We start from the raw sequence: 15,606 nt of genomic DNA, 5'->3' as shown, positions 1-15,606 counted from the left end.
TTCTTGTTGTTGAGCTAGAGGTGTTTTACTTTAACCAAACTCCATCTAGCGTTGAAATCTCATCTGTAACCTGTTTTTAAAAAGGGGCAATCTGTTGCAGTTGCTACATTCATTTTTAGACTTTAAAAACAATTAAACCAATTATTGAATAAAATAACTTGAGCTTGAGCTTACTTCAACTGTCGTACCCCATCAGAACCCAACATATAAGCTTGTTTTAACTCCTCTGTTTGTAAACAATGTAAATGTAAACAAACACTGTATAGCCTCAAAACATGGTTAAACTATAATCTTGATATCATGGATGGTCAGTCCTTGCATCCATAGCTCTGGCTGCAAATTGGAGAGTGGTTACATTTCTCTAGCCCCATCCCTCAGCTTTTTACCAAATCATTGGTGGGGTTGACCTTGGTTATTCTTCAAACCGCAGATTGCTGCTTTAAGACTTCCATTGTACTATTTGTATTTTGTTTTCAGTGTATGTGTGTTTGTGGTGGAGGTAGGGAGAGGAAACCAGGCAACAAACACAAATGATCTGCAGTCTAAACTGGTATATAACCCATACAGAGACTGGAGACTTCAACTGCAGGGAGATGATCCCATAATTGTGGCTGTGGGGATACTAAAGTGGCAATATGTAACTTTTTGGGTGACCCGACCAAAATTCACATAGAAATATGAGTTATAGATCTATCATTCTACTTGAAAGCAAGTCAAAGACGCGCTAGATTTGTTCTATGTGCGCTATTTCTATGCTTCCCGTTATTCAGTTTTGTTTTTGCGTCTTTTACTTTCGGTTTTGTACACCAGCTTCAAACAGCTGAAACAACAATATTCTTGGTTATGGAAAATATATTTCACATCGGTTTAGATGGTACAATGATTCTCTACACTATACTAGCCTATTTTGTCACATAAACTGAAATTAGGCGAACTATTAGAGTTTTAGCAACCAGGAAATGGCGGAGCGATTTCCGCATAGCGCAACTTGAACTATTAAGTGATCATGGTTAAATTAGATCTTCAGTGCATTCATAATACATTTATATCAAGGAGAGGGATGGACTGGGTATATCGTATGATCTAGCACGGCAAGCAATTTAATAGGATTATTAATTTGACCTGATGAACAGATTTGAACTGAGAATGGGAATGTTTTGGGACTTAACCACTAGACAACTAACCCAAAAGCACACTTAGAGACAAAGCAGGCGACAGAGTGTTAGGATTTTATGCAATGACAATGTGAGAAGATTTTACTTACAAATTGACCCTTGGTCTCTGTAGCTGCCTGTTGAAATACGGGCTGCATCCTCTTGCAGACACCACACCCTGTAACAGGAAGAACATGAGACGTTACAGAAGCACACCGACTCATCACTCAGTCGCTCTCAATCAACATACTAAACAAGAAGATTTCCATTGTTTTATCATTCTATCAAGGGACCAATAGAATATGAATAGAACTTTGTAGTGCATGATGTATCTAGATTATACAACCAATAACGATTGAAAGAACAAACTACTGCAACATGACCATTCATTCCAAGGACACAGTGCTTTTCCGTTATACAACTAGAAATGGCCCATCGTGAAGTATTAATCCTCTCCAGCGAAATGCTATAAAAACCATGCATTTTAATGAAAAGGCTGGATATAAATTGTAAAGTTTAACGTAAAAAGAAAACTATCTGTCTGGTAATAAGGGAATAGGATAAATCAATGAGAAGCCAGAATGGCAGAGTCTAGTAGTAAGGGGAATATGATAAATCAATGAGAAGCCAGAATGGCAGAGTCTGGTAATAAGGGAATAGGATAAATCAATGAGAAGCCAGAATGGCAGAGTCTGGTAGTAAGGGGAATAGGATAAATCAATGAGAAGCCAGAATGGCAGAGTACTTTTGACCAGGACCCATAGGACTCTGGTCAAAAGTAGTGCACTATGCAGGGCATAGGGTACCATTTGGGATGCAGCCTAAGTTTCATTTCCCATCTTCAAAGAGTCTTCTGATGACGTGCTGTATATTCTATGCAAGTCATTAAAGATTATCTACCAATAGAAGCTATTTACTCTTATCCCGACTTCTCTAAATTGCTTCGGTAGGAGTTCTTATCAAGAGGTAAACAAATTATATTAGGAGTCTGTGTGTGTGTGTGTGACTCCTCACATGGGGCGTAGAACATCATGAGGATTGGCCTCTCCTCCCTCTTTACAAGCTTCCTGAAGTCCTTAAAGAGAAAGGAGAAGAGAGAAGACCTGTGAGGAAAAAGGAGATCTACTGTAGAATGAAGTGAGAAAACTCAGTAGGTTGTTGCACAATAGCTCTGCCTGAAAAGTGTACAAGCTGTCAAAACCTTGGATTCTCTACCCTACTCCTGAAGTGTGCACTTGTACACTCCCCCTCATGGATTTAAAAGGAATGGACTGGTGTGAGGAATACTTGAACCAATCCAATGGCTATTGAGAAGGAGGTGGAGAGAGGACGCGAGGAGTATATGCAATTGAGATTCTCCCAAGGGCTGCGTTCTGATTCTCTGTCCTTCTCCAAATGTTTACACTTGTTCACTCCCCCTCATGCATTTCAGAGGTCCATCCTCTCTGACCTTCTCCACCAATGGGGTTTGAGGAGGCGAGGAGAGAGGAGTATGCAATTGAGATTCTCCCCGATTCTTCCCGTCCTTGATTCCTCAATTCTTCACATCCTCTTCCAAGGTCTCTGACCTCTGACCTCCTCCTCCATGTGCTTTGAAAGGGATAATTTACTCCTCCCAAAGGAGAGTTGTGAAGGCTGACTAATCAACATATATATTAGGAGCAGTGGGTGGACAACACTGAGGTACACTGTCCATCTCTCTTCTGTCCATCTCTCTTTGGCTCTTCATATGTATCACTTGAAGGAAAACGCCAATCAAAAACTATCTTTTGGTATTTGTTTCATTAGTCCACTGTTGATATAACGATGCAAAACGCATTATACTGTGACACTTTCTGTATTTTGAAAGTTCTATATCTTGAAAACTTGATTTCTGACATGCAAAACATTTTGGGACTGTATCAACAGTGAACTAATGAAACGTATACCAAAAGATAGATTGAGTGGTATTTTCCTTTAAGTACCTGTACCTAAGTGACCAGAGTCATCATGAGAGTAACTTCAAGACAACAGTTAGTTGCTGTCAAACGTGCTCATCACTACATCATCAGAAGTAGACATGTTTTTGAAGATGCCTTTTGATGGAGAGAGACCAATTTGCACTCAGAGGGTGGGCTCTTCTCTTCACCTAATGCTTTATTCATCCTTCACTCCTCATCACCTGCCTCACTTCCTGAAAGTCTCATTCAGCAGAAGCTGTTGACACGTCTACACCACTCAACACCCCCCAGGCATGATACGCCATGAATTAGACGAGTAAAAAATATAGGATAAAACGGAATGTTAGCTGATCAAAACACTGTTCAAAGGTGTGTGTGGATGTGTGTGTGTCATTTGTGTGCAGAGCTGGGTTCTGACGGCATGTCGGCCTCGCTGTTGGAAAGCTGTGTCTGAGAGTGCTGACTGCAGTCAGACCAACTCTCCCTTAGTAGACTGTGTTTGAACTCAACTGACGTGAACTGTAGAGCTTTTCAGCTTTCTGATGATCCCCTGGCCAGTCTATTGCTTTGTGTTGTCTTTTTTAGGTTGACATGTGTTGTCAGCTTGGAATGTATCAAGGTGATCAAACTTAGTAGCAGGAGTCCACTCTAACCTTTGATGAGAAGTTAGGGCATTTGTCAGTGGGTTGTTATGAACGGTTGTTATAAACTGAAAGGAAGTCAACATTGTGCCAGGAAACGCACATAATACAGATGCACTTTGTTGTAAGACAACATGTTATTTCTGTACTTACTTTCTCAGTTTCTACATGAACAACATCTTTAGCTTCTGGGTTCTCCTCCCAGAGGGGGGCTCCCGTAGGGTCTTTTAAAAACGCCACCATGGACTGGAGGGCAGGAGAGAAGAAGAGAGTGAGACTCAAGACAGAGGGAGTCAAAACAATCATTATCATTCTGTAACAACTAAAAGTGATGTTCACCCTCTAGATTCTAGACATAATAGTGCTAAACACAGACATAATTCCACATCATAAAAAATCTAAAAAAATCCCCAGTTGTAATTTAAAATAGGAGAGAAGGTTCTAGTCTAACAGATTGCTGATGGTATAAACTTCCATCTCAGTCTTCTCCCATTCAGCCATCCAATGCAAAGTAACCATGTAAGCAATTTCCCCACGTGAACTGTTGATAATGAGTTTGATAATGAAGAGCCGTATGCCTTTAAAAGACAACAGACGGTAGGACGGGAAACAGTCACCCCTAACTAAAACACTGCTCCCTTTCTGTTCTGCTCAGACATAAACTAACTTCTTATCATTTCAATGGTTTTCTCCATTTCAATTAATGAAATGCATCCCTTGATTCTGAAGAATATGACTTATATACACTGTTCAAAAAAAATAAAGGGAACACTTAAACAACACAATGTAACTCCAAGTCAATCACACTTCTGTGAAATCAAACTGTCCACTTAGGAAGCAACACTGATTGCCAATACATTTCACATGCTGTTGTGCAAATAGAATAGACAACAGGTGGAAATTATAGGCAATTAGCAAGACACCCCCAATAAAGGACTGGTTTTGCAGGTGGTGTCCACAGACCACTTCTCAGTTCCTATGCTTCCTGGCTGATGTTTTGGTCACTTTTGAATGCTGGCGGTGCTTTCACTCTAGTGGTAGCATGAGACGGAGTCTACAACCCACACAAGTGGCTCAGGTAGTGCAGCTCATCCAGGATGGCACATCAATGCGAGCTGTGGCAAGAAGGTTTGCTGTGTCTGTCAGCGTAGTGTCCAGAGCATGGAGGCGCTACCAGGAGACAGGCCAGTACATCAGGAGACGTGGAGGAGGCCGTAGGAGGGCAACAACCCAGCAGCAGGACTGCTACCGCCGCCTTTGTGCAAGGAGGAGCACTGCCAGAGCCCTGCAAAATGACCTCCAGCAGGCCACAAATGCATGTGTCTGCTCAAACGGTCAGAAACAGACTCCATGAGGGTGCTATGAGGGCCCGACGTCCACAGGTGGGGGTTGTGCTTACAGCCCAACACCGTGCAGGACGTTTGGCATTTGCCAGAGAACACCAAGATTGGCAAATTCGCCACTGGCGCCCTGTGCTCTTCACAGATGAAAGCAGGTTCACACTGAGCACGTGACAGACATGACGGAGTCTGGAGACGCCGTGGAGAACGTTCTGCTGCCTGCAACATCCTCCAGCATGACCGGTTTGGCGTTGGGTCAGTCATGGTGTGGGGTGGCATTTCTTTGGGGGGCCGCACAGCCCTCCATGTGCTCGCCAGAGGTAGCCTGACTGCCATTAGGTACCGAGATGAGATCCTCAGACCCCTTGTGAGACCATATGCTGGTGCGGTTGGCCCTGGGTTCCTCCTAATGCAAGACAATGCTAGACCTCATGTGGCTGGAGTGTGTCAGCAGTTCCTGCAAGAGGAAGGCATTGATGCTATGGACTGGCCCGCCGTTCCCCAGACCTGAATCCAATTGAGCACATCTGGGACATCATGTCTCGCTCCATCCACCAACGCCACGTTGCACCACAGACTGTCCAGGAGTTGGCGGATGCTTTAGTCCAGGTCTGGGAGGAGATCCCTCAGGAGACCATCCGCCACCTCATCAGGAGCATGCCCAGGCGTTGTAGGGAGGTCATACAGGCACGTGGAGGCCACACACACTACTGAGCCTCATTTTGACTTGTTTTAAGGACATTACATCAAAGTTGGATCAGCCTGTAGTGTGGTTTTCCACTTTAATTTTGAGGGTGACTCCAAATCCAGACCTCCATGGGTTGATACATTTGATTTCCATTGATAATTTTTGTGTGATTTTGTTGTCAGCACATTCAACTATGTAAAGAAAAAAGTATTTAATAAGATTATTTCATTCATTCAGATCTAGGATGTGTTATTTTAGTGTTCCCTTTATTTTTTTGAGCAGTGTAAATACCTTAGTGAGATTATTACACGTTTTACCTTATTACCAACTAGGCTAATGTTAACATACTTACAGAGGTCTATCAAAGCCATGTTAGGTCAGACCTAATTGTGCAGACAGTACCATTAATACAAGACCTGTAGCCAGACTGATAAATGACCAGTAATGTTGAGTTTGGAAGGAGGAGACTCTTTACATTATGATGACAAGAAAGCTTTCTTAAAGTCCATCAGTATTGATGTGCTCACAGGCTCATCCCCTGCCAATGGGCTGGACCAGCCAGGCCAGAGAGACATCAGATCTACTCCAGAGCAGAACACTCCATTACTCCAGCCACTCTCATGCCAGCGCTCTGATTATAAAGCACTCATAAACCCATTGGATTATCAAGTCTTGACTACCCACATGTCCGTCCAATTGGCATCATCATGTAGGAAGAGAACCATGGTGATATACAGAAACAGAGATAGTAAGAGACAATTAACTCCCATTCATTTAACCAGGAAACAAAGATGTCACTCGAATAATTGCATCGTTTTCATATCAATTACTGTATTGTTGACCAACACAAACAAGGAAAAGCAGATGTCACTGAAATAATTACTGTTGATTGAGACCTTGGGGGACATGACTGTAAGTCGCTTTGGTTAAAAGTGTCTGCTAAATGGCATATTATTATTATTACTGTGGGAGAATAAGTGAGTCAGTAATGACCTTGTATGTAGCAGGTCTGTTGTACTCTGTATGGAACGTCCCATCTCTGCAAGAGACAAGCACATTGTTCAATCAGTAAAGAGAAGTAGTAGGTTACTTTTTGTTTATCATGGCCTTGCATGACTTCCTAGAGAACATTCGTACATGTCATTATTTTCTGACAGGTGTCAACACTTCTAAGCCACATACAGTAAAAGAATGAGGTACATGTTACAATTGAGATACTCACTTATAATGCAGGAGATCTGCGCCACCACTTTTAGAGCTGGGATCTACCTTCACTTTCTTACACAGTTTACGACCCTCCGAATCCCTGAGAGAGAGAGAGAGAGAGAGAGAGAGAGAGAGAGAGAGAGAGAGAGAGAGAGAGAGAGAGAGAGAGAGAGAGAGAGAGAGAGAGAGAGAGAGAGAGAGAGAGAGAGAGAGAGAGAGAGAGAGAGAGAGAGAGAGAGAGAGAGAGAGAGAGAGAGAGAGAAACAAATGTTAACGTCAAAAACATTAACGGAGGTTGAAAAGCCACTGTGGAATTAATATTCACTGCATCAAGTCGTGTTAATAAGATTTCTGCACAGAGACATTAATACTGTCACTTGATATGGAGTGAGACCCTGTCTGTGATTAAAAATAATTCAACAAACGCACTCGTATACAGACACACACTAATCTGTAGAGAGGGGGTTGATTAGACTGCAGTGTACAGTACAGACACACTAATCTGTAGAGAGGGGGTTGATTAGACTGCGGTGTACAGTACAGACACACACTAATCTGTAGAGAGGGGGTTGATTAGACTGCAGTGTACAGTACAGACACACTAATCTGTAGAGAGGGGGTTGATTAGACTGCTGTGTACAGTACAGACACACACTCATCTGTAGAGAGGGGGTTGATTAGACTGCAGTGTACAGTACAGACACACTAATCTGTAGAGAGGGGGTTGATTAGACTGCAGTGTACAGTACAGACACACTCATCTGTAGAGAGTGGGTTGATTAGACTGCAGTGTACAGTACAGACACACTAATCTGTAGAGAGGGGGTTGATTAGACTGCTGTGTACAGTACAAACACACACTAATCTGTAGAGAGGGGGTTGATTAGACTGCAGTGTAGAGAGGGGGTTGATTAGACTGCAGTGTACAGTACAGACACACTAATCTGTAGAGAGGGGGTTGATTAGACTGCTGTGTACAGTACAGACACACTCATCTGTAGAGAGGGGGTTGATTAGACTGCTGTGTACAGTACAGACACACACTCATCTGTAGAGAGGGGGTTGATTAGACTGCAGTGTACAGTACAGACACACTCATCTGTAGAGAGGGGGTTGATTAGACTGCTGTGTACAGTACAGACACACACTAATCTGTAGAGAGGGGGTTGATTAGACTGCTGTGTACAGTACAGACACACTAATCTGTAGAGAGGGGGTTGATTAGACTGCTGTGTACAGTACAGACACACTCATCTGTAGAGAGGGGGTTGATTAGACTACAGTGTATGTGAAGAACACACACTAATCTGTAGAGAGGGGGTTGATTAGACTGCAGTGTACAGTACAGACACACTAATCTGTAGAGAGGGGGTTGATTAGACTACAGTGTACAGTACAGACACACTAATCTGTAGAGAGGGGGTTGATTAGACTGCGGTGTATGTGAAGAACACACACTAATCTGTAGAGAGGGGGTTGATTAGACTGCGGTGTACAGTACAGACACACTCATCTGTAGAGAGGGGGTTGATTAGACTACAGTGTACAGTACAGACACACTAATCTGTAGAGAGGGGGTTGATTAGACTGCGGTGTACAGTACAGACACACTCATCTGTAGAGAGGGGGTTGATTAGACTGCTGTGTACAGTACAGACACACACTCATCTGTAGAGAGGGGGTTGATTAGACTGCAGTGTACAGTACAGACACACTCATCTGTAGAGAGGGGGTTGATTAGACTGCTGTGTACAGTACAGACACACACTAATCTGTAGAGAGGGGGTTGATTAGACTGCTGTGTACAGTACAGACACACTAATCTGTAGAGAGGGGGTTGATTAGACTGCTGTGTACAGTACAGACACACTCATCTGTAGAGAGGGGGTTGATTAGACTGCGGTGTACAGTACAGACACACTCATCTGTAGAGAGGGGGTTGATTAGACTGCTGTGTACAGTACAGACACACACTAATCTGTAGAGAGGGGGTTGATTAGACTGCTGTGTACAGTACAGACACACACTAATCTGTAGAGAGGGGGTTGATTAGACTGCTGTGTACAGTACAGACATACACTCATCTGTAGAGAGGGGGTTGATTAGACTGCTGTGTACAGTACAGACACACACTAATATGTAGAGAGGGGGTTGATTAGACTGCTGTGTACAGTACAGACACACACTAATATGTAGAGAGGGGGTTGATTAGACTACAGTGTATGTGAAGAACACACACTAATCTGTAGAGATGGGGTTGATTAGACTGCAGTGTAGAGAGGGGGTTGATTAGACTGCAGTGTAGAGGGGGTTGATTAGACTGCAGTGTAGAGAGGGGGTTGATTAGACTACAGTGTAGAGAGGGGGTTGATTAGACTGCAGTGTAGAGAGGGGGGTTGATTAGACTGCAGTGTAGAGGGGGTTGATTAGACTACAGTGTAGAGAGGGGGTTGATTAGACTACAGTGTAGAGAGGGGGTTGATTAGACTACAGTGTAGAGAGGGGGTTGATTAGACTACAGTGTAGAGAGGGGGTTGATTAGACTACAGTGTAGAGAGGGGGTTGATTAGACTGCAGTGTAGAGAGGGGGTTGATTAGACTGCAGTGTAGAGAGGGGGTTGATTAGACTACAGTGTAGAGAGGGGGTTGATTAGACTGCAGTGTAGAGAGGGGGTTGATTAGACTACAGTGTAGAGAGGGGGTTGATTAGACTACAGTGTAGAGAGGGGGTTGATTAGACTACAGTGTAGAGAGGGGGTTGATTAGACTGCAGTGTAGAGAGGGGGTTGATTAGACTACAGTGTAGAGAGGGGGTTGATTAGACTACAGTGTATGTGAAAAACACATTCAGCCTCACTTCTGTATTTTCTTTAACTTTTTGAATTTAACCCTTATTTTACCAGGTCAGTTGACTGAGAACACATTCTCATTTACAGCAACGACCTGGCGAAAAGTTACAGGGGAGAGGAGGGGGGATGAATGAGCCAATTGGAAGCTGGGGATGATTAGGTGGCCTTGATGGTATGAGGGCCAGATTGGGAATTTAGACAGGACACAGGGGTTAACACCCCTACTGTTACGATAAGTGCCATGTGATCTTTGGTGACCACAGAGAGTCAGGACACCCGTTTAACGTCCCATCCAAAAGACAGCACCCTACACAGGGCAATGTCCCCAATCACTGCCTGGGGCAGTGTGATAATTATTTTTAGACCAGAGGAAAGAGTGCCTCCTACTGGCCCTCCAACACCACTTCCAGCAGCATCTGGTCTCCCATCCAAGGGCCGACCAGGAACAACCCTGCTTAGCTTCGGAGGTAAGTCAGCAGTGGGATGCAGGGTGGTATGCTGCTGGCCTATGAAGTTATCCCCAGATGTGAGAGGGGCCTCTGTTGCAGATTGATTTTTTAAATTGTTTGTTTCAATATCTGTGTTTTCTTTGCTACAAAGATAAGAAACATACATTTTTTAATACTAATCCAATCTGTAAATGGTTGGATTTATAGCAACTGTTAGTGAGACACAGTAGTTGTTCCAGCGGTGAAGGTAGTCTTTAAGTACTGTATTTTTTCCACTACTATCTTTATAGAAATGTATGCATGCTCACACACACACACACCGTACACAGCTGGGACGGAGGTTCATCTTCCAGCAGGACAATGACCCTAAGCATACTGCTAAAGCAACACTCAAGTGGTTTAAGGGGAAACATTAAAATGTCTTGGAATGGCCTAGTCAAAGCCCAGACCTCAATCCAATTGAGAATCTGTGGTATGACTTAAAGATTGCTGTACACCAGCGGAACCCATCCAACTTGAAGGAACTGGAGCAGTTTTGCCTTGAAGAATGGGCAAAACACCCAGTGGCTAGATGTGCCAAGCTTATAGAAACATACCCCAAGAGACTTGCAGCTGTAATTGCTGCAAAAGGTGGCTCTACAAAGTATCGACTTTGGGGGGGTGAATAGTTATGCACGCTCAAGTTCTGTTTTGTTGTCTTATTTCTAGTTTGTTTCACAATAAAAAATATTTTGCATCTTTAAAGTGGTAGGCATGTTGTGTAAATCAAATGATATAAACCCCCCCAAAATCCATTTTAATTCCAGGTTGTAAGGCAACAAAATAGGAAAAATGCCAAGGGGGGTGAATACTTTCGCAAGCCACTGTAGTTGTTCCAGTTAACATACTGTAGGTAGTCTTCATGTACTGTTTTGTACTGCAAGTTGTGAGTGATGTAAAAGTGCTGGTTATCTTCCATTACGTTGGCTTCCAACAGAGATTGGATATCACATTGCAAACCACCATACTGTGACACATTAAGAAATATTCAAATAAGGCTTTACAGCCTTATAACTCAAAAGGAAGTAAACTGAAAGAAATGTACTCTGCTGTAGTTGATTGTTAATTCAAAACAACCCAGAAAAGTGTAAAATGGCAAGGTAGTTGATAAAAAAAAACGACATTGAAAATAGTAAATAGGCAATTGGAGTTGGAAGAGGGAACACACAGGGTGTTTAGAGGAGGAACTGAGAAGAGGGAGAGCGGCAGGAAGTTATGAGGTGTTAACAAAAGGTGGCCTCCCGAAGGGAGCAGCAGTCTAAGCCACTGCATCGCAGTAACAGTAGGCACTGCATCGCAGTGATAGAGGCGTCATTACAGACCCGGGTTCGATCCCAGGCTGTGTCGCAGCCGGCCGCGACCGGGAGACCCATGAGGCGGTGCACAATTGGCTCAGCGTCGTCCGGGTTAGGGGAGGGTTTGGCCGGCCGGGATGCCTTGTTACCCAGCAGGCAACGCTGGTTGAAATGGCGTCATTACAACCTGTTTTCAACCAGCTTGCCCGCTGGGAAGAGGCTTCAGGCTAGCATTTAGTCTGATGGTCAACCAAGCAGTCAGAGATTAATGAGCACATTACAAAAATAATAAAAGTTACAAATCTCCTAGTTTACTCAGCACCGTATGCAGTCTAGCATCCATGCCTGGACTGGCACTGTCTCTTGCCCAGTTCCTCTGGCATCCTCACTGTTGGACATCTCTCAGGTCCTGTCATCTGGTGAGTATGTGTCAACCTGGGCTCACATTCCTCTCTGTTGGCAGGGGCAACCATTCTTCCAACGACACCCGTGAGGATGTCTTTCTCCATGTCCAACAGCACTCGGCTAAGCTATGTTTTGGAGCTGGTCCATGGGAGAACTTGAGACGGTGGGGAAACCTCTCTGCTAGAGAGAGGCTGTCTGAACAGTAACAGCAGCCATGAACCCTTTCGTATCAGGTCCTCTGTAGGGTCACTGGCACAGGTATGTACAGTACTGTAGAACCTTCAGGAACTTCCACACCTTTCAGTATTTATTTTGACAGAATATATTTTTAAAACAAGAGTGGAATGAGAGTGGAATAATGGTTGAAATGAGTCGGGAGAAAGGGAGAGACGGATATGCAGAGAGCAGCGGCAGGGATTCTTCTCCTAGGTCAAGGTGATACAGTCTGCAGGGATTCTTCTCCTAGGTCAAGGTGATACAGTATGCAGGGATTCTTCTCCTAGGTCAAGGTGATACAGTATGCAGGGATTCTTCTCCTAGGTCAAGGTGATACAGTATGCAGGGATTCTTCTCCTAGGTCAAGGTGATACAGTATGCAGGGATTCTTCTCCTAGGTCAAGGTGATACAGTATGCAGGGATTCTTCTCCTAGGTCAAGGTGATACAGTATGCAGGGATTCTTCTCCTAGGTCAAGGTGATACAGTCTGCGCTACAGGTGGCAAAGTCAACCATTAGAACAGCCTCAGTTATAAGGCAGAAGCTGTAGAAAGAGAGGGTTGACAGATTTACTGCCATGAAAATAAAGAAAATCTCACAGCAAATCTCTTGTTTGGACGAAGGTCTATATAAAACTGCTGACCAGGCTACATTGTTTTGAGACACTTTTCCTTTCCCGTCCATCTTCCATCTTGGAAAGGCTAGAAAGACATTTTGAGGGATGCTTTGAGTGGTAGGTGTCAGAGGGGTGATCTTGATTCCTTTGTAGTTTTCTGTTTGAAGCATTTTCTCTGGAGCAACGAAGAGCTCGAGGTTGAGGTTGAGAGGTATAAAAAACAACAGGGACATAAAATGGCAGAAAGACAACTAGAGGAGAAGTCGGATCACGTGGGGAAACGTGAAGGAAGAAATGTTTAAGGAAAACAATTATTCTAGTGTGTGTCTTGGGAGTGTGGTGGATCCTCCCAGTATGAACACTTCCAGAGAATGCGTTTCAAATGGTTCATCTGCCCAGACCTGACAGATCTATTGCAGGGGCTTCAGGGAAACAGGGTCAGGAAAGCATGTCTTCCTACACGATGCCCATGACCTATTTTAATGAGCGTCTCTTCTCCAACCTCCGCTGTGACTTCAGGAGGATATGCCAAGCAGAGACAACACCGATTAGAAGTGCAGTGGAGAGATGGAGATGGCATGGATATAAATAGATATGACACAACGTCATGCAGCTGGCCTAGGCTTCAATAGCTGCTATAGATTATTTAGTCCAGGCCTGTCTCACTCTGCTCTTACAAGGCAGCTGTATAAAGAGGGTTTTACTACTACTTTCCTATAGCTATACATCTCAGAGCTGATACTGGGAGGAATGGATTAATGGCATTTTTCTAACATATAATGCTATTCAGAAACCCCTTGGACATTTTGATAAGGAGGGACATGTCACAGATGAATTAATAAGGACATTCTTCTAACCTAAAATGCTTTTTGTAAAATCCCTTGGACGCTATATGACATACAGTATGTGACATGGTGACGAAATAATAATGTATGCCATTCCATACTGTAATTAAATCAATCTATCAACCAATCAAACCTGTACTTACCCACAGTTGACCCAGGCGATGGTGCCCTGTCCTTTGACAACCTGGGCCACGTCAGACAGCAGCTTCAGCTTAGAGTCCCCGGAGGTAGCTATTTACACACACAAGATAAGAGGACTGGAGTAGGTTACAACAGGTGGAGTTACAATACACCTTTCACTACAATATCGGTTATATTACTAAGCTCACCAGCTTTCACTACTCAATAGTTCTAAAACCTGTAATTCACTGAAGGTCAGAGGTCACAACACTCAAAACATGGACTATAAACTCAAACATCAAATCACAGGAGGGTATACGTGAGCATTACCAAGTACCACCCCCCACTCATCACCTTGTGACATCACCTAACCGAGCGATCACTAGGCTACTTCCAACATGTTATGAGTATCATAAACACAGCATTGGCCAAGGCCTACTGAGAAACCATCAGAGAATAAATTGTAATAAACTGTACTGTAACAATACCGTGCAACATTACACAATGTCCTTTGAGATACAATGTAGACTCAAATAAGTAAAATAACTGTGGTTATTTTGTCCCTGCTCAACAACAATACATCACTTTTACAACCCCTTCAACACTTATTATGAGTTGAACAATTCATGGTTCTCTGGACACCTTGTCTAGATTTAGCTTTGGGGGCATTGCCATGATACTGAGGATTAGGGGCCCATTGTGCGACCCAAAAAGGGAATATAGGTGCCATTTGGGACGTAGAGAATAGATTTCCATTTGGGATGCACTACACTGAGTAGAGAGAGAGAGAGAGTAGCCGACAACAGGAAATGAAATGATTGGGGGGGACTAAACCTTCAGAGAACGCCAGAACGCAGCGCCGCGGCAACGGCAAGCAATCAATCACGGGGCGGCGTTTGATACATGCAAGTCTTATCCAATGACCTAACAACGGCTGAAACGGTCCATGAATTATGAAACAAATCTGGAGCCGGTGGAAAGTTATCAGACATGACAATGACATTAATGCAGCTAATAACTAAATAGTTAACTAGCGAGATAGAGTTTGGCTGGTTATCTAGTTAGTCTGTTGTATATCATTATTTTACCTGCTGCACAAATGTCTCTCTCTCTCCTCTGGCAACGGCCCACATGCAGGTGATGCACAGACCATGACGTTTTCAGGATTTTCATTGCTGACCAAAAATGTGCTATAACTGGGCAAATAACTCACTAGCAATTATTGTCAACAAAAGTGCGAACACGGCTCGCTTTGATCTCAAAAACACATTTTGCGACTGCATCATTGAAAGACCGCTCGTGTCTGTCAATGCAGGTCTATAATAATTATACTCCGATGCGCTCTGCAGAAATTGGTAGGACAGTGAGCAAAATATCACATCCGGAGGACACTGATCCAATTATGATCAGAGTAACCTAATCGTTTGATATTGTGATTTTTGCATGAATGTTTTTTACTTGTCTATACAGAAAACTTAAATCTATAATCTGCTTGTCCAACATTTATTTTTACTTGCCCCGGGCAAATGGACAAGCATTAATGTCGATCCCTGACACACACCGGCAAACACACACGGCACAGAGTCTTATATGAGCATATGAGAGTGAACTGAGCTGAACACTTTCTGCTGGCGTGAAATATGAAAATGAATTAAATGCAAGAGAGGGTGATTTCCCTAATGGCTGTAGGTGAATGCAGTTTTAAGGCTTTATTTGACCGCATTTAGTTTGGGTGTCTGTTTCTGTTCAAGTACATGATTCTATGCAAAATTTTCAAATCCAGGGGAGATGTCACAAGCCTGC

The 15,606-nt window shown here is 43.5% G+C and overlaps 1 protein-coding gene across 1 annotated transcript in view; it reads right to left on the bottom strand.

Moving 5' to 3' along the window:
• The window catches only part of LOC121555198 (protein disulfide-isomerase A5), a 52,968-nt gene that overhangs the window by 23,605 nt on the left and 13,757 nt on the right, over nucleotides 1-15,606 (bottom strand). The window contains exons 3-8 of the mRNA XM_041869039.2: nucleotides 13,827-13,914; nucleotides 6,986-7,069; nucleotides 6,757-6,802; nucleotides 3,889-3,981; nucleotides 2,169-2,229; nucleotides 1,265-1,332 (exon numbers count right to left, since the gene is read on the bottom strand). Of these exons, the coding sequence (XP_041724973.2) occupies nucleotides 1,265-1,332; nucleotides 2,169-2,229; nucleotides 3,889-3,981; nucleotides 6,757-6,802; nucleotides 6,986-7,069; nucleotides 13,827-13,914 (440 nt within the window). The remainder of the gene's footprint in view (nucleotides 1-1,264; nucleotides 1,333-2,168; nucleotides 2,230-3,888; nucleotides 3,982-6,756; nucleotides 6,803-6,985; nucleotides 7,070-13,826; nucleotides 13,915-15,606) is intronic.

Source organism: Coregonus clupeaformis, chromosome 40 (genome assembly GCF_020615455.1).
Source record: "Coregonus clupeaformis isolate EN_2021a chromosome 40, ASM2061545v1, whole genome shotgun sequence".
Lineage (NCBI taxonomy): Eukaryota > Metazoa > Chordata > Actinopteri > Salmoniformes > Salmonidae > Coregonus > Coregonus clupeaformis.
This window is presented reverse-complemented; position numbering and strand designations above follow the sequence as displayed.